The 20,509-nt window shown below is 36.3% G+C and overlaps 1 protein-coding gene across 4 annotated transcripts in view; it reads left to right on the top strand.

Annotated features, from left to right (window-relative positions):
• SLC35A3 (solute carrier family 35 member A3) overlaps window positions 1–20,509 on the top strand; it is a 53,922-nt gene that overhangs the window by 16,619 nt on the left and 16,794 nt on the right. For all 4 annotated transcript variants that reach the window (XM_036069542.2, XM_078072712.1, XM_036069540.2 and 1 more), the window contains exons 2-5: window positions 10,929–11,133; window positions 16,474–16,628; window positions 16,706–16,828; window positions 19,407–19,578. In XM_036069542.2, the coding sequence (XP_035925435.1) occupies window positions 10,947–11,133; window positions 16,474–16,628; window positions 16,706–16,828; window positions 19,407–19,578 (637 nt within the window). In that variant the 5' untranslated portion in view covers window positions 10,929–10,946. The remainder of the gene's footprint in view (window positions 1–10,928; window positions 11,134–16,473; window positions 16,629–16,705; window positions 16,829–19,406; window positions 19,579–20,509) is intronic.

Here is a 20,509-nt window from a genome sequence, read left to right as displayed (position 1 = left end):
AGTTGACATAAGGTATCATCATTTTTCTATGATATTTTTCTCTTGCACCCTGTCATAGGAGATTACATACTTAATACTATTTCTTGAGTTGTTTGAATAATGTATCTTCCAAGCTAGAGGATAAACTTCATGAAGACAAAGACTATATTTGTCTTGTTCATCATTGTGTACCTAATGCCTGAGCATTGTATGTATTAAATATTGATGGCAAGTTGTGGAGAGTTGTAGGATACCTTTATTTTTCCCTTCTGCCCCCAGTCTCCTTGAACATTTACTAATGGTCTTGAACATTTACTAATGGTTAGTGCCTGTGGACCAACCTGGCTTTTACACTAGTCTGTATTCTTTTTAGAATAGCTTTATTTATTTTTTTAAAGAATATCTTTAACTTCTGCCTTTAGCTGAAAGTGGAGGAAATGGCCATAGCAGAAAGCGGTAGAGCAGAATAGCACAGAGATGGAGAAATGGGAGAGTGAAGCACAACACATTCAAAGGGGATCTTAGAGCTATACTTATTAGATCATTATGTTTTCCAAATTACTGACATTATATAAAGAGTACAATAATACTGAACAATTTTTAATCTAAAAATCAGAATGCAAATAGATTTTATATTTGTATAGTTGAAGAAATATTTGAGTATTATCGATTTAACTGAATGTAAGAATGGAAATTCTACAGTAGTGAAAGAACAAGTTAAAAATTGGCAGTACTGTAATTTACATACAGGTGATATTTGCCTTATGTAAACAGATACCTGACACATTGAGGAGGAAAGGGAAGGAGAAACAATGAGAAGTTGTTTTACTTAGAATGTAATAGGAACCTTAGATAGTAAAGAGTTGATTATTAAGTGTGACTGAGCAGGATTGTGCTTTGCACTTAAAAGTGAACTAAGTTAGTGGAAGTTATTATTTCTATCATAGAAACAATTGATTATACAGATAGTATAAATTATCTTTGACTCATTCTTCTTTCACTTTTATAAAAAATAAAATTTTTTTATTTTCCACAAGATTATTATCAAGTATGACATAGTTTTGCTACTTTTGGGAAATGCTGTGGCTACTTCTGAGGTAGTTCGAAAGGAAGATATATAAATGCCAGTGTCAGAAGTAAAGGCAGTTGTGATGAATTTTATTTGTCATTATTTAGCATACAGTTATAGGTTGCAGTTTTAAAGTTTGGCATCATGGAAGACAGTGGACAAAAAATTGCAACTGAGGTCAGTATTTTTGTATGTATTTATTTACTTTTTCTGTTCATTTACTTGGGAAAATCTTAAAAGATCTGTTTTTACCAGTAACTGTTTCTGAGTAGCATATAATGTGAACTGATATTTGCTTATTAGCACTTTATAATTTGTGTGTTTTCATATGTACTCTATTATGTCATTAACCTTTAGTAGATTATTTTATTGTACTTAGGGAGTATATTTCAGAACTAGTGTTTAGAAAATGTAAATATAGCTTACTCTAAAAACCATAAGTTAAGAAATTTAGACTTTTATTTTTACAATTGAAGGAAAATTGATATGCAGAATTTCTAACTAACTAAACTAAACATTTGGTCTTTTAGGACTTTTAGTAGCTGGAGACATATCAGCGAAGTACAGATAGTCTTGTTTCAGTAGAAATAATGGGCTTCATATATAGTCCTGAAGATTATGCATATACTTTAATAAGCTATTGGAATAAGTCTATAGCCAGACTGATATTCAGATTTACCTACAAAGACCTATCTGTGTCTGAAAAGATGAGTAAAAATTATTAGTATATAATGTTTTGAATATTTCAAAATTTAGTTAATGCATATTTAATGCACTTAGATGTGGTATACACAACTCATTTCTCACTAATCCTGATTAATTTGGGGGTAGAGGTGGTAGCAGTAGTGTACATTAATGATACATATACTTCATGTAATGTATATTTTTTAAACATTTTAAGCCTTTAAAATATTTAAGCCTTTAAACTCAGAATTGACATTGTAAAGCAAGAATCTTTGGAAGCCAATTTTTTTTTTTGAAAGATTTTATTTATTTGAGAGAGAGAGAGAGAGCACGAGCAGAGGGGAGGGGCAGAGGCAGAAGCAGACTCCCCATTAAGTAGGGAGCCCAACGTGAGGCTTGATCCCAGGACCCTGGGATCATGACCTGAGCTGAAGGCAGATGCTTAACCGACTGAGCCACCCAGGCAACCCAGGAAATTTTTAAATTTTTAAATTTAAATTTTTAAAAGGAAAATGATGCTAAATGTTTATCAGTAGGAGATTTCGGTAAATAAAAGGTTCACTCATTTGATGGAACTTTAGAATTGTTAAAAGCAATGAGCTAGGTCTGTATATCAACATAGATGGCAATACAATACTGAATAGAATAAGAGAATGCCAAATAATGGATACAGTTTGATGCCATGTTAATGTAATTATGGCTTATGATTATATTATATATGTATGAAAAAAATTTTAATAATAGACTAGAAATATATACTTTATTTTTTTTTTAAGATTTTATTTTTATTTATTTGACAGAGAGAGACACAGTGAGAGAGGGGAACACAAGCAGGGGGAGTGGGAGAGGGAGAAGCAGGCTTCCCGCTGAGCAGGGAGCCCGATGTGGGGCTCGATCCCAGGACCCCGGGATCACGACCTGAGCCGAAGGCAGACGCTTAACGACTGAGCCACCCAGGCGCCCCTAGAAATATATACTTTAAACTTGTAATAGGTTCCTACTGGGGAGGGGGAAAGGAATAGGACTTAGAGTGGTGGCTTAAAGGGGAGTTTGACTTTAGTTGTAATATTTTATTCCTTTACAAAAGGAAAGGTAAACAAATGTGACAAAATTGAGACATCAGTTCTGGGTGATGGAATCATGGATGTTTGTTATGTTCTTGGTACTTCACTGAATTTTAAAATTCCATTTTTTTTCCCGTCAAGAAAGATCTATCTATTAGGAAAAGGTGGAACTTTGTGATTACAAGACTCTGTTTTCAATGTAACTAAGAAACCCAAAAGGTTGTTGAAAACTTTTAAGTGGAAATATGAAATGGTCTAGGTACTTTATTTCACCTTTGCTACTAAAGTCCTGGGGTTTAGGGATTTCAAAAAAACTGAAATAAGAAAAATTATTGACAAAATCTATACCAAAATATCATTAGATGTTTTTGGATAGTTGAATATGGTTCAAATTTTTACCAATTAAAATAAGTTTTCTGCATTTTTCTAAGAATATACTGCTTTTTAAAATAAAGTAATAAATGCTATTTTTTAAAAACAGAATAAAACAAGAAGAGCCATCAGAATGAAATAGTGTTCTTTACTCTAGTAATCAAGAAGAGTGCATTTTTCAGGTTTTAGCTATTAAGTAAAAGTGGAACATCTAAGCATCCTTACTCCTCTGATCCTGCTATAAATCTGAGAGCCTCACTGAACCCAAAGTGAGTTCAGGGAGCTTAGTAACCAGGGACCTTAAAAAAACATGGGCAGTAATTTGTTGACTGGGTTGTAAGGCTTTTGGTAGTAAATCGAAAAAAGCTACATTTTGGGGGCGCCTGGGTGGCTCAGTCATTAAGGGTCTGCCTTCGGCTCAGATCATGATCCCAGGGTCCTGGGACCGAGCCCCCGCATCGGGCTCCCTGCTTGGTGGGAAGCCTGCTTCTCCTTCTCCCACTCCCCCTGCTGTGTTCCCTCTCTCGCTGTGTCTTTCTCTGTCAAATAAATAAATAAAATCTTTAAAAAAAAAGAAAAAAGTTACATTTTTGAGAGAATTTAGCACAGTTTCTTGTTGATTATTGGTTTGTAAGTTTCTTAGATAGGAAATTTTAATGAAACAAAGAATAATATGGAAACTAAAGGATTAGCACTACCTGAAGGGATAAAAAAAGGGGAATTAGGTGGCAAGAGAAGAAAATGTAGGGAGGACTAAAATTAAATCTTAAACATAAGATTGTTTAGAGTTTGTGTTCAATGGTAATGAGAAAATATTGTACACTTTAAAATGAAGAAACAATATTAATCTTATAAATTATAGAAGTGGAGTATAGTCTTTGTTTTGATAGATTTCATATTTATGGATTTGCTGTGAATTTATGGTCTGTATTAAATGAACATATTTAATTTTACCTGTATTATATTCCAAACCAAGTTATGTATTTGTATAATCTTAGAAATACTCATATTTTTACTTTCCTTAGGCAGAATTGTGAATTAAATTATAATTCTTTACAGTTGATCTAGTACAAATAATCATTTGTTTGTATATATTTTACTTTTCAACTTTATATTAGAAAAACAATCCAGTTCTTTCCTCCTGTGTGTCTCCTTTACTCCTCATACAGAACACTTCACTTCTAACATTTCAGGTCACCAAATGTTGGGGAAGAGGTATGGTTTCCTCACACCAAGCAATTCTCTGTGACACCAGCTGGGTATCCTACAATTTAACTCAATTAGGACACTATATACCTGCAGATAGTGTCAGATCCCGCGGGTTAGGAACTCAGTCCCATAAGAATGCTCCCACCCTATTTAAGATCCAGTTGCAAGTAGTAGGTCACCAAATTACCCACAACTCTGTCCAGTTTGGCTACAAATCAGAGGTTCCCACCATCTCCTCCACAAGTTGGATTAATTCGCTAGAGTGCCTCATAGAACTCAGAAAAACACTTTCTTAAACCAGTTTATTAATGGATATGATGAAGGATACAAATGAACAATTAGATGAAGAGCTATATAAGCACAGGGCCTGGGAGGGTCCTGAGTGCAGGAGCTTCTGTCCCTGTGGAGTTGGGATGTGTTATCCTCACGGTGTGTATAGCTTGTTATCCTGAAAGCTCTCTGAACCTCATACTAGTGGAATTTTTATGGAGTTCTCATCATAGAGGCATGATCAATTGATCACCCAGGAAATTATAAGGGTTTCAGGAGCCCTGTGTCAGGACGTAGGGCAGAGACCAATATATATTTTTTCTATTATCTCACATACTTTAAAAAAATGCGTTGTAAGAGACTGTTAACTGTATTAATAATTAAGAATTGAATTATCACAGTGAATGTGTTGATGTTGTATATGCTTGGAAATGGAAAAGCAAAATAGTAAAAATAGTATATCCTGGTTTAGAATCTGACCTTTAAAATTTCATTTGAAAAGAAAGTAGAGCTTTGCTGTTATAACAGGTACATTATGGTCTTAGCTGTACAGAATAAACAAAAGACTTCCTTGAATAGATTTTCCAGGAGAATCAGGTGCCTATGCCACATGTGGATTGCTGGCAACTTGCTCTCCTTCCATACAGAGACAAAGGCCACTAGGATGTCCTCTGAAATTCTACAGTAGCATGTAGTGAGAGCTAGCGAACCTGATATTTATGTATTTCCAATTAGTAGTTAAATGACCTTGAACAAGTAATCTAACTTCTCTGTTTATTATTTTCTTCATTTTATTTTATTTTTTTTTAAAGATTATTTATTTATTTATTTGACAGAGACAGACACAGAGAGAGCACAAGCAGGGGGAGCAGCAGAGGGAGAGGGAGAAGCAGGCTCCCCGCTGAGCAGGGAGCCCGATGTGAGGCTTGATCCCAGGACCCTGAGATCATGACCTGAGCCGAAGGCAGACGCTTAACGACTGAGGCACCCAGGCGCCCCTATTTTCTTCATTTAAAAATGAAGATATTTATACTAGATGATTTCTAAAGCATCTTCTACCTCTAAAATGCTGTAATTTTATTTCACATTAGGACTCTTGCTAATGCAGATTTACAAAAGTGAGATGGTTGATACATAAATTGATGTGTTCTTTCCTCTAAGCTTGATCCTTTATATGTGACAAAAAAGACATATATTATTCAGATTTTCTCTCTGAAATTCAGATGAAGTACTTAAGGTAATTTTTTTCAATCATTATTTTTTGGCACTAAAAATTTTATCCTCATATTGATGGTGTTACGTTGTTTGATTTTGGAGCATATTCAGTCAGAGAATTGCTAAATTTAATGAGCTAGACTTTGTGCCTTCAAGGATAGGCTGTCACTGTAACCATGGTACTTGGCCTAGTATAGGCACCAAATAATGACTGTTGAATGTTTGAATATATTACATGCTAGTTTAATAATTATGAGGTAAGGGAAGATAGAGGATCATATATCTAGAACTGTAAATGGTGGCTTGGTTGTGAGAGCTATAAAGAGATATACAATAAAGAGGGTCAATATTAACAAAACTTAGGATGGAAGATGGAATCATGGAAAGGATAGAGTTGGGCTGAAGAACAGACTAACAGAACACCATTGGTATTAATCCAAAGAAATTAGAGCTAGAATCAAAGCTATGAGGAAAGCCTGCTGAGGAATGCTACTACTTAGTATGTCCTCTATCTTTAATCAACTTTGTTAAGCTGTAGTTTACACACAATAAGATGTACCCATTTTATATGTTTAGTTCAGTGAGTTACAATAAGTGAATACAATTGTATAACCACCACATAATCAAGATACAGAATATTTCCATCACCACCAGAAATTTCTTGCTATCCCTTTGCAGTCAATCCCCAACCTCAACCCCTGGCCACAGTCAACCATAAATTTGCATTACTGCAAATTACTTTTGCCCTTTTTAGAATTTCATATAAATGGATCATATAGTATATACTGTTTTGTCTGTAAACTTTTTTGCTGTTGCAAAATGTTTGCATTGATGTTTTAACTTGTATCAGTGTTTCATTTCTTTTTATTGCTGAATAGTAGTCCATCATAAGGATGTACCACTGTATGTTTAGTAATTTACCCGTTAATGGGCATTTGGGTTATTTCCAGTTTCTGGCTGTTACAAATAAAACTTCCATGAATAATCATACACAAGTATTATGGATAAATGCTTTCAGATCTTTTGGGTATACACCTAAGAGTAGAATTTCTAGGTTATATGAAAAGATTATTATTATTTTTTAAAATAAACTATCAAACTGTTACTTAAAGTGGTTGTATCACTTAATATTCCTACTAGCAATGTTAAGAGCTCTATTTGCTCAAAATCTTCTCCATCGCTTGGTAGCATCAAGTTTTACAATTTTAGCCATTCTAATAGGTATATAATGGTATCTCATTGTGGTTTTTTTTTTTTTTTTTTTTTTTTAAAGATTTTATTTATTTATTTGAGAGAGAGAATGAGATAGAGAGAGCATGAGAGGGGGGAGGGTCAGAGGGAGAAGCAGACTCCCTGCTGAACAGGGAGCCCGATGCGGGACTCGATCCCGGGACTCCAGGATCATGACCTGAGCCGAAGGCAGTCGCTTAACCAACTGAGCCACCCAGGCGCCCACTCATTGTGGTTTTAATTTGTATCTCTCTAATGACTATGATGTTGAATGTCTTTTCATGTGCCTATTAGCTATTCGTTTGTCTTTTTTGGTGAAATGTCTATTGAGATCTTTTATTCATGGGTTGTCTTGTATTTATTATGTTGTAAGAGTTCTATATGTATTCTGGATACAAAGCCATTGTCAGATATACGTATTGAGAATATTTTCTCCCATGATGTGGTTTGCCTTTTATTATTTTTATAGTATCTTGGGATGAACAGTTTTAAATTTTGATGATATCCAATTTATCCATATTTTTCTGTTATGGTTTGAGCTTTTTGTAAGAAATCTTTGCATGTCCCGTCTGGATGGCTCAGTCAGTTAAGCTTTTGACTCTTGGTTTCAGCTCAGGTCATGATCTCAGGGTACTGAGGTCGAGCCCGGAGTCTGCTTCTCTCCTTTCTATCTCCCTCTGTCCCTCTCCCTGCTTGTGCTCTTTCTCTCTCTCAAATAAATAAGTTTTATTTATTTGAGAGAGAGAGAATGGGGGAAGGGGCAGAAGGAGATGGAGAAAGAATCTCAAAAAGGAGATGGAGAGAGAGAATCTCAAGCAGACTCCTCACTGAGTGCAGAGCCCCACGTTGGTCTCGTCCTCACTACCCTGAGATCATGACCTGAGCTGAAACCAAGAGTCGGAGGCTTAAATGACTGAGCCACCCAGGCACCCCAATAAATGAATCTTTAAAATACAAAAAAGAAATCTTTGCCTATCCCTACGTGGCTATATTTTTCTCCTGTTTTCTTCTTGAATATTTATAGCTTTAGCTTTTATGACAGATCTGTGATCCTTTTCTAGTGTGAGGTAGATAAGGGTAGAGATTCACTTAAAAAGAATGCAGATGTCTTGTTCTAGAATTATTTTTTTGTTACCATTGTCAAAGTCATTTGACCAAATATGAATGGATTTACTTCTGGACTGTCTTCTGTTCCATTGATCTATACTTCTGTCCTGTCCTATGTCAATACCAGTTTTAATTACTAGAGCTTTATCGTAAGTATGGAATTTCAGGAGTTTAACTTCTTTTTTTTTTAAAGGTTTATTATTTGAGAGAGAGGGAGGGCATGCATGCACATGAGCGGGGCTGTAGGGGCAGAGGCAGTAGGAGAAAGAGAATCTCAAGTAGACTCCCACTGAGCTTGGAGCCCAAAGCTGGGCTCAGTCTCACGACCCTGAGATCATGACCTGAGCCGAAATCAAGAGTCAGACACTTAACCGACTGAGCCACCCAGCCACCCCTCGAGAGTTTAACTTATTTATTTATTTTTATTTTTATTTTTTTTAAAGATTGATTTTATTTATTTGACAGAGAGAGACACAGTGAGAGAGGGAACACAAGCAGGGGGAGTGGGAGAGGGAGAAGCAGGCTTCCCACAGAGCAGGGAGCCCGATGCGGGGCTTGATCCCAGGATCCTGGGATCATGACCTGAGCTGAAGGCAGACGCTTAATGACTGAGACACCCAGGCGCCCCGGGAGTTTAACTTATTTAACACTGTTTTTCCTTTTCAAAATTGTTTTGGTTTTCTATGTCCTTTGTATTTCCATATAAATTTTAAAGTCAACTTATCAGTTTCTACCAAAAAAGCATGTAGGGATTTTGCTTGAGATTGAATTGAATCTTTAGATCAGTTGGAAGCAAAGGATGTGACCTTGGGTGGAAAGGCAGTTAATTGACCACACACAGTGCATTAAGTCCTTCCTTGAAAGAGGCTCTTAGTGGAACATCTCCATGTTTTTGACAGTTATAGTGGTTGATAGTGTTGTTCAGATCTTCCTGTATTCATACTGGGGGGTTTGGTGTATATGTGTGTGTATTCTTGTAATTACTGAGAAAAGTGGGTTAAAATCTCACATTATGACTTATGGATTTACTTGCTTTTTCCTTTTAATTCTGTTAGGTTTTGCTTCGTGTATTTTGAAGCTAGTTATTAGGCACAATATTCATCTATGATGGTTATATCTTACTGATGTATTGACTCTTTTATCATTATGCAGTGTCCTTCTTTAATTCTAGAAATAATTCTTATATAATTTATTTTTCCTGATATTAATTTGGCCTCTCCAGCTTTCTCATAGTTATTTCTCTCATGGCATATCTTTTTCCATTCTTTTACTTTTTAACCTATTTGTATCTTCATATTTAAAGTGAGCTTCTTAGAGTCAATTCTGAATTACTTTAGGGAAAATATAGGAACTTTGCAACTCTTATCTTTGGGGAAAGCTGGGTGAAGAGTACACAAGAACTCTTGTACTATTTTTTATTCTATGTGAATCTAAAATTATTTCAAGAGTGTTTATAATTGCTTGTTGTTCATGCATTGTTACAGTAGTTTCTTTTAAATTCTTGTCTGGGGGCACCTGGGTGGCTTAGTCGGTTAAGCGTCTGCCTTCAGCTCAGCTCATGATCCCAGGGTCCTGGGATTGAGCCCCACGTTGGGCTCCCTGCTTAGTGGGGAATCTGCTTCTGCCTCTGACCCTCCCCTCTGCTCATGCTCTCTCTCTCTTAAATAAATAAAATCTCTCTTAAATAAATTAAATCTTTAAAAAAATAAATTCTTGTTTGGAGGTCAGTGGGGTGCCTGGGTGGCTCAGTGGGTTAAGCATCCAACTCTTGATTTCGCTTCACATCAGGATCGCAGGGTTGTGAGATTGAGCCCCGCACTGGACATGGAGACTGTTTAAGATTCTCTCTCTCCCTTTTCCTCTACTCCTCCCCACCTCTCCCTTTAAAAAACAAGAACAACAAAAAACAACAACAACAAATTAAAATTCTGGTAATTCCGACATCTGTGTCAAGTCTGTATTGTTGTCTGTTGATTGTCCTTTCTCATCCTAGTTGCGATTTTTCCTGGTTTTTGTTGTTGTTGTTGTTTGGTATGAGGAATATACTCCTTTTGGATTGTATCAAGGACATTTTGGGTATTATGAGACCTTGGTTCCTACTTAAATCTTCTTTATTAGTAGGGAGGAAGAGTGCTGCCTCTTTGCTGACAGTCACCTTGCTTAGGGCAGGAGTGGTTCATAGGGCTCAGCCTCAACAGTCTTGGTAGCTGTAGCCCCGGGTGGTAGGGAAGAGGGCCACTGTCTCCGCCCTCATTAATGCAGGGTAGAGATGGTCAGCGAGTCTCTGTTCCACACATTACATAGCATCCAGTTAGTAGGGCTCCATCCTGCAGAGCTGCTGTCTTCCTATTCCTTTGGTTGGAGACAATGGGTTTTTCTTAGGACTTCTGTTTGTTGTTGCTCTCCACCTGTTGTGGTTCCAGGTTGTGAATTGTTATGGCAGCCAGGCTGAGATACATAGGTGGCAGAAGTCTCCAGGGAATTCACTATTGGGTTATCACTCAGGATCTGGGGTCTCTAGCCAGTTTGTCTTATTTTCTTCACCTTCCAGAGTCTTATAGTAGTTAGCTTTTTTCTTTGGTCCAGGGTTTATAGTTGTAATTAGCAGGAAGAAAAGGGTGGAATGCACTTAACTCTATTTTATCTGGAATGAGAAGTCTCATACTGATTTTTAATATGTTTCTGTATTTTCTAATTTTGTTTATTTGCCCTGCTTATTTATTTTTCAGGCAAATGAAGATAAAACAATGTCTGCCAACCTAAAATACCTTTCCTTGGGAATTTTAGTCTTTCAGACTACCAGTTTGGTTCTAACGATGCGTTATTCTAGGACTTTAAAAGAGGAGGGACCTCGTTATCTATCTTCTACAGCAGTGGTTGTTGCTGAACTTTTGAAAATAATGGCCTGCATTTTATTAGTCTACAAAGACAGCAGTAAGTTTTTTGGTTTTTTGTTTAAGTCATTGCAATTTATTCGATTGTTTTTGTGTGATTTACATATGATACATACATAAATGTATATTGGTAACTACACATTTTAAACACTATTGCTTTATTATCTAATGTATTAAAAACATTTCAATATTCTTCATTTTCTTTTTTTAAAGATTTTATTTATTTGAGAGAGAGAGTGTGAGTGCATATGCACAAGCGGGGGGTATGGAGGGGCAGAGGGAGAGGAAGCAGACTCCTCGCTGAGCAGGGAGCCCCATGTGGGTTTTGATCCCAGGACCGTGAGATCATGACCTGAGCCAAAGGCAGCTGCTTAACCGGCTGAGCCACCCAGGTGCCCCCAGTAGTTTTCATTTTCTTAGAATGGTTTTAGTCTAGTAACAAACATATTTTATTCTGATCTATATCATGATTCATGTCTTCTGGTTAATGCTAGAATTGTGAAATGTAGTTTCTTGCATTTATAATTGAGATTAAGAGTAAATTCTATACTTCTATAACTTTTAGAAATTTAGAGAAGTCATAATTAAAGTCAATGCTTTTTATTTTATTTGCTGCATTGATTAGTCCAGCAGTGACTAATTTGATACCGTTTTTTTTTAACAGTTTTATTGAGATATATTCATGTACCATACAAGTCAGATTTTGAAGTGTACAATTCTGTGTTTTTTGGGTATTTTACATTATTAATTATTTGAAGTTGTAGTAAAATATACTTTTACACATACATGTATATCATAAATTGTATAAATTTAACCATTTTTAAATATAATTCATTGGCATGAATTATATTCACAGTGTTGTGCAGCCATCAGCACTATTTCTAAAACTTCATCACACCAAACAGAAACTCTATAACCATTAAGCAATAACTCCCATTCTCCTTTACCTTCAGCACTTGGAAACCTCTAATCTACTTTCTGTCTCTATGAATTGGCCTCTTCTAAATATTCCATCTAAGTAGAATCATACAGTGTTTCTCCTTCTATGTCTGGCTTATTTAACTTAATGTTTTCAAGGTTTATCCACGTTGTAACATGTATCAGAACTTTATTCCTTTTTATGACTAAATAATATTTCATTGTATGTAAATGTATGTGTGTGTATATATAACGTTTTAGTCATTAATGTATTCATGGGCACTTTAGTTTTTTCTACCTTTTGGTTATTGTGAATAATGCTGTAATGAACACTGAATAATACTGCAATAGAGGTATAAGTCTCTGCTTAACTCCCTGCTTTGATATGTTTTGAGTATATACTTTGGAGTGGAATTGCTTGGTCACATGATAATTCTGCGTTTAACTTTTTGAAGAGCCACCAGACTTTTCCACAGCAACTGCACCATTTTATATTCCCACCAGCACTGTCCAAGGATTCAGATTTCTCTACATCCTCACCAACACTTGTTATTTTCTGTTTGTTTTTTTAAATTATAGCACATCCTCACCAACACTTGTTATTTTCCATTTAAGAAAAAATCGTATAGCCATTCTAGTAGGTGTGCTATCTTATTGTGGTTTTGATTTGATTTTCCCTAATGAGTAATGATGTTGAGCATCTTTCCATGTGCTTATTGACCGTTGGTGTATCTTTAGAGAAATATCTGTTCAAGTCTGCTGCCCATTTTTTAATTAAGTTGTTTGTAAATTTGATCTACTTTTGAAAGTATCATGGTGGCCAGTGTGGCTGTAGCATATTGATCTGGGAGGAAAATGGAACAAAGAGAAATTGAATTGGCATTCAATAAAAAGACAATGTAAGATAGCTTTGTAGGCTACAAATTTCACCATAAAAATGAAAAGAAATAATTGAAATGTTTAAAATATGTCCCATTTTACACATGGAAAGACCAATGCAGTGACCATATTGACAGCAGAGGAGATGCAAGAATAGGTTCAGAAAGTCATGTTTGGAAGCTGTTGCACTAGTCCAGGCAAGAAGATGATAGTGTCTTTGATTACATTGCTAGAGAAGAAATGATGTTTATGAGATGTTGTGATGTGAATGGGAGGTATATGCAAAACAACTTCCAAAGCTGAAGGAGCTCTGAGACTAAAGAAAAAGGCTGACAAATGCAGCTTGACAAGGGTGTTGTGGGTGGCTGCAAGAGGAGTAGATCTCTGCAATACCTCCTCCCTTAAGACCTGCTTTTATAGTCCCTAGAGGCTGGAGAGTACATGTTGAGGGACCATCCAAGAGGAAAATGTTTTGTTTTGTTTTTTTAAGATTTTATTTATTTGAGAGAGAGAGAGAGTGCACAAGCAGGGGGAGCAGCAGAGGCAGAGGGCGAAGCAGACACCCTGCTGAGCAGGGAGCCCGATGTGATGCAGGGCTCGATCCCAGGACCCCTAGATCATGACCTGAGCCGAAGGCAGACACTTTACCGACAGCCACCCAGGCACCCCCAAGAGGAAAATGTTTAAGAAAAGGTGTGGGTCAGTCATATCTCCAAGACAGATCATGGATGTTATATCCCAAGGGTGTACTTAAGGGTGTGGTTAAACAAAAGGAAAGAATGTGTGTGTGTGTGTGTGTTTGGGGGGCGTGAAATCTATGCTCCAGTCATATCACCAAGACAGATCATGGACGTTATATCCCAAGGGTGTACTTAAGGATGTGGTTAAACAAAAGGAAAGTGTGTGTGTGTGTGTGTGTATGTGTGTGTGTTTGGGTGGGGGATGAAATCTATGCTCCAGAATGCTTCATATCACAGAATGGTCATCATAGCAGAGTTGTCCAAGATGGCGTTGATTTGGTTCACAAATCAACATCTCTTAAAAAGATGTCTTTTTAAGCTACAGCTCACGTGACTTGCTAGTAGATTAGGTGTGTAATGGTCAAGGAAATGGGGAATCCAGTCTGAGAAATAATTCCTAGGTTTTTAGGTTAAATTACTGGGTGAGTGGGTACTGCAGTGAATGATATATGGAAGATAAGTTAAGGGGTAATTAAGGTTTCTCTTGGGCCATGTTAAATTTGAGATGCCCATAAGGCATTCAAATGGAAATGTTAAATAGTATGATATATGAATATGGAGCTCAAGGATTTGTCATCTTATATATTGCTTTAAAGTCAAGGATTGGATGAAGTAATTTAGTATATACTGAGAAGAGAAGGCCAAAGACTAAACTCTGTAGCATTCCTAACATTTAGAGGTCAGATTGAGAAGAAGAACCAACAAAAGACTCAGTCAGGGGCGCCTAGGTGGCTCAGTTGGTTAAACATCCGTCTTTTGATTTCGGCTCGGGTCATAATCTCATGGGTTGTGAGATCAAGCCCAGCATCCGGCTCTGCTCTAAGTTTGGAGTCTGCTTGTCCCTCTCCCTCTGCTCCTTACACCGACCCCCAAAGTAAATAAATAAATCTTAAAAAAAAAAAAATTTCACCTGTAAAATGGTCTAGATCTGGTGGTTTAAAAAAAAAAAGAAGACTGAGTCACCAGTAAGGTAGAATAAAATTCACATAAATGTGGGGCACCTGGATGGCTCAGTGGGTTAAGCATCTGCCTTCAGCTCAGGTCATGATCCTGGGGTCTTGGGATCAGCCCCAGGGAGGGCTTGCCGCTCAGCGGGGAGCCTGCTTCTCCCTCTCTTCCGCCCCTCCCCCTGCTTGTGCTCTCTCTCTTGTTCTCTCTCTCTCAAATAAATAAAATCTTAAAAAAATAAAAGATTTTAAAAAGACAAATAAATATATAAAAATATATAAATATAGATCAACCTCACTAGCAATCAGAGAAATCAAATTAGAGCCTCAGACTCAATTTCACTACCTTCAGATTGACAAAAATAAAAAGCCTAACAATAACAGGAATTGGAAGGAACATGGAACAAGACCTTCCCTAAACTGCTGGTGAGAAAAGTATGTGATAGCATTAATTATTTAAAAGTTTAATTTAATTTAAAAAATTTTTAAAGATTTTATTTATTTGTCAGAGTGAGAGAGCACAAGCAGGGGGAGCGGCAAGCAGAGGGAGAGGGAGAAGCAGGCTCCCGGCCAAGCAGGGAGCCCAATGTGGGACTCGATCTCAGGACCCTGGGATCATGACCTGAGCTGAAGGCTGATGCTTCACCAACTGAGCCACCCAGGTGCCTCTAATTTTAAAAATGTTTAAATGAGCTAATATTTTAGATTTTTTTCTGCTAAATCTAAGAAAAAAATCTTTTGGTAACTTTTAGTTACATCTTATCTTACTATTATTATTTTAGTGTGAGGAAGGGATAAATATCAGATATTAATCTTTAAACAGTATTTTCATTTTTAAAAAGTTTTCATAATGAAACTTTTCAGGTTTTATGTTGGGAGAGAAAATCATCTATGAAGTATCATTGTTGGCAAAGTAGTAGGATTCCTTAGATTTCTCCTGTCTTTGGGAGTTTATGTATCTTTTATTTTTTAGTTTTTTTTTATTTTAAGTAGGCTCCATGCCCAGTGTGGGGCTTGAACTCAGGACCATGAGATGGAGAGTCACATGTTGCACCGACTGAGCCAGCCAAGTGCCGTGGGTTTATGTGTTGGTAACCTTCTTTGGACACTTTTTGTGATTAATGCTGTAGGTTGGCTAGCTCAAAGTCCATTCCCAGCCTCTTTCTCCCTTTGTTGTTTCTAATGTGAAGAATATGAAAGAAAAAACTACATTGCCCAGCTCCCAGCTCCCTTATTGCAACGGGTAGCTGCAACAAAATCCTGGTCTATGAGAGCAATGCCTGCTAGGTCCTCCTGTTCTTTCTTGTTGCCTAAACACAAGAACCAGACAGAAGTGCAGCAATCATTTGGTGGCTTTGTTACAATAATCATGTAGACAATAGATGAAAAGCATGAAGGTAAAAAGCCAATATATATGGAGAGAGACCTTAGGTCCTGGTATCATCACTGAGCTGCTGTAGCAGCTTTGGACCTGTGGGGATGAGACAGATCCCTTTGAAGTTCAGCTGATGATAAAATGGAATGCACAAAATACAAGTTTTTATAATGTTGCTACTATAGAGTAAGAATACTCAGCTGAAAAATTAATACTTGCTCTGAGCTTTTGGTTATCATAAATATATGTGTGTGTGTATGTGTGTGTGTGTGTACATATATAATCAATTTGCTTGTGTTCCCTAATGAAAGAATATAAGGAGAATGCTCTTCTTAATGTGCTATATTATAATATTTAACTTTGAAAAATTAGTATCATTAAAGGTATACTTTAGACCTAAAGGTATCTTAACATGTAGGACTGTTTCTGTTTTTTTATAGGTGAGAAAACAGGCCTTGAGAGAGTGTATGTAACTTATTCAGAGTTACTTAATGATTTTACCCATTTCATGTTTTTACTAGACTGTAGTCTAAGAACACTGAATCGAATACTACATGATGAAATACTTAATAAACCTATGGAAACGCTTAAACTTGCTATTCCATCAGGGATATATACTCTTCAGAATAATTTACTCTATGTGGCCCTGTCAAATCTGGATGCAGCTACTTATCAGGTACTTAAAACATGTTTCTAGTAGTTCTTTTAAGAAACAAACAAACAAACAATAATATTGACTGTTTTCTTTTTCAGGTCACGTATCAGTTGAAGATTCTTACGACAGCATTATTTTCCGTGTCTATGCTTAGTAAAAGATTAGGTGTGTACCAGTGGTTCTCGCTAGTAATTCTGATGACAGGAGTTGCTTTTGTACAGGTAACTATTCAAGATAAGTATACCTTTCATTTTTATCAGAGTTTCAGAACTTTAGTTACTGTGTATGGAGAATATAGTTCTATTAATCGTTGAAGCAAATAAATGCTTATTCTCACAACTGACGTATTTTTTGAAGGCTTCCTTTGAGCAATACTATATTGGGGCTGCAACTGATAAATAAAAATCTGACTGATTTCACTTAGCCTTATACTCTCTACATCCATCTATGTTGTTAGAAATGGCAAGATTTCATTCTTTTTTTATGCTTGAGTAATCTACTATATATATATATATATATACACCATATGATTTTACTCATATGTGGCATTTAAGAAACAAACGAACAAAGAAAAAAAGAGATAAACCAAGAAACAGACTCTTAACTCTACAGAACAAACTGATGGTTACCAGAGAGGAGGTGGGGGGGAGATAGGGGAAATAGGTGAAAGAGATTAAGAGTACACTTACCTTGAGCCCTGAGTAATATACGGAATTGTTAAATTACTATATTGTACACCTGAAACTAATATAGTACTGTATGTTAACTATTGGAATTTAAACAAGGAAATGAGTGAATGAAAGGAAGGAAGAAAATTTTAAAATTAAAATAAATAAAAATCAAATTATCTGACATAAAGAAATAAACAATCTAGTTAGGAAAATAAGATACTGCATATAAAACAAATCTGATTTTTACTGGATGTCTGAGCATTTGAGATTATTAATCACTTCCTTCTTATTGTCTATCAGCTTCCCTGATACCATTCTTTCCTGGTTCTTCTCATCTTTCTAATAATTCCTTGTTGGGTTCCTTCCTGGGACCCTCTTCCTTGATACTTGATATTAGGGTTGTTGGTAGGCTTGTTCTTTTCCTTAAATTATATCTTTATTTTTGGAGACATCATCCATTCTGTAGGTTTTTATTATCACTTAAATGTCCATGGTTTCTTGGTCTATGTCACCACCTGTAATTTCAGATTTGTACATCTAAAAACCTGTTGGACATCTTAGCTTGGTTATTCAGTAGACCTTATAAACTGAGCATATCCAGAACTTTACCTTTTCTTCCACCAAACCTGTTCTTGTTTCTATTTTTTCCTCATTATTTACTCCGCCTGGGAGTTGGCCTAGACTCTTCCTGATGACTGTGCATCTAATCAGTCAGTAAGACTTTGCTGATTCTGCTTTTCTTTTTTTTTTTTAAGATTTTATTTATTTATTTGAGAGAGAAAGGGCGTGCAGGGGGGAGGGGCAGAGGGGAAAGTAGGCTCTCGACTGAGCAGGGAGCCTGACACAGGACTCGATCCCAGGACCCCAGGATCATGACCTGAGATGAAGGCAGATGTTTAACCAACTGAGCCACCCAGGCACCCCCTGATTCTGCTTTCTAATGCTTCTTGATTCTGTCCTTATCTGTCTTTATCATCACTTCCCCAGTTCATGTGTTCTTTGTTTCTCACATGATCATTTACCTCCTGATTTTTTTTTTTTTACTTCAGTCTTACACATCCCTCAAAACTCAAACTCCACGTAGTCACCACTATGGTTTATCTAAGATTTTATTTATTTGTTAGAGAGAGCATGCACAAGAAGGGGGAGTGGCAGGCAGAAGGAGAAGCAGACTCCCCACTAAGCAGGGAGCCCCACACATGGCTTGATCCCAGGACCCTGGGATCATGACCTGAGCTGAAGGCAGACACCTTACTGACTGAGCCACCCAGGCGTCCCCACTATGGTTTATCTAAAAACAAATCCAATCATGTTAGTTTCCTGCCATCCAGAGTGTGGTATGTCTGTCACTTTCCGCAGAGTGTGGTATGTCTATCTTGAATAAATATTTTATTTTTAAACAATGCAAGCATTTTTTTTAAGATTTTATTTTTAAGTCATCTCTACACCCAGTGTGGGGCTCGAACTTACAAAAACCCGAGAACAAGAGTTGAATGCTCTACCAACTGAGCCAGCTAGGCGCCCCTTGAATAAATATTTCTAATAGTTATTTTTAAATGGGTATTACAAAATTTTAACTGTCATTTCAAACCCTTATTTTCATAGATATTGCTAAGGATAAGTTAAAATAGGTATTACATTTTAAAAAGTGAGGTGTTTTAAATTAAAATATCAAGTAATAAATAGTTCAGGTGGAACACAGATTTGACAAAAACCATGAAGATGATAATTTCTGGAACACTGATCTATAGGATAAAGCCCATAATGGTTAACATGATACCATATGGACCTTCCATAATTACTAAAAGTTCCATTTTCATTTTTGCTGCTCCGACAGTTCACACTCTGAACTACTACAATTTATAGAAGCTGTTTTGTGCATCTGTGCATTTACTCATTCTCTTTCTCTTTTTTAGGGAATTTTTTGAAATTGTAAGTTGTAACGGTAATATTACAATGGGAAAAAAATAAAACGATTCTTAGTTTTTCTTTCAAAAGCGCTCCTCTGCAATCCCCAAGAATGGTATTGGTTGCATTTTTATCTTAAGGTCTGAGAGTGGGCTCTAAATATGCACTTTGTAAAATATCATAAGGACTAAACTCCAGTTTTGTTTTTCTTTTTGTTCAGTGGCCCTCAGATTCTCAAGAGCTTGATTCTAAGGAACTTTCAGCTGGTTCTCAGTTTGTAGGCCTCATGGCGGTTCTCACAGCATGTTTTTCAAGTGGCTTTGCTGGGGTTTACTTTGAGAAAATCTTAAAAGAAACCAAACAATCAGTGTGGATAAGAAATATTCAGCTTGGTAAGATAAGTTTTAAGTGCTTTCTAATATTATATTTTTTAATGATTATATTGTTAGTTTTAAAGATTACTATATCTTTAAATAAATAAGCCTCCCATAGAATCTGCCATTGGGATTCAAATATCTGGCAGAGTTTTTGCCTTTCAAACATTGTATTTTAAATGAATGCCTTTTATTCAAGAAATGGAATTTTAGGTCTGTGACATAAGGGTGTATGTAGCCTGTTTCGGTCCTCACTATTTGGAGACTTAGGAACTTTATTCTTGGTTGCTACAATTCTCAGAGAAGGTGTTACAAATGACCTATTTTCCTCCTGGAAAAGGAGATTAAAATACTTGGCAAATTTCAGTTATATAATACATCGTTATTAACTGTTATCACCATGTTGTATATCAAATACTCACAATGTACTCTTTAAATATCTTACAGTTTTGTCAGTTTTACCTCAGTAAAGCTGAAAAAAAAAAAAAGATACGTAAATGGAGAAAGTTTGAAATGATGCAATTTTCATCTTTGTTTTAAAATCTTAATACCTTTTTTATTTCAAAATGTTATGTTTTAGCTTTTAAATACTATGTCATTTTTCTAACCGAAGATAAATAGTTTAAAACAAAACACACCTCACATATTGAAGGATTGCCTTTGAACAAATTATTTTTTATTTTTTTATTTTTTAAAAATTTTTTAAAGATTTTATTTATTTATTTGACAGAGAGAGACACAGCAAGAGAAGGAACACAAGCAGGGGGAGTGGGAGAGGGAGAAGCAGGCTTCCCGCTGAGCAGGGAGCCCAATGCGGGGCTCGATCCCAGGACTCTGGGATCATGACCTGAGCCGAAGGCAGACGTTTAACGACTGGGCCACCCAGGTGCTCCTGAACAAATTTTTTTTAAAGATTTTTTATTTATTTGAGAGAGAGAGAGAGGGCAGA

This window comes from Halichoerus grypus, chromosome 5, assembly GCF_964656455.1.
Source record: "Halichoerus grypus chromosome 5, mHalGry1.hap1.1, whole genome shotgun sequence".
Taxonomy (NCBI): Eukaryota; Metazoa; Chordata; class Mammalia; order Carnivora; family Phocidae; genus Halichoerus; species Halichoerus grypus.
This window is presented reverse-complemented; position numbering and strand designations above follow the sequence as displayed.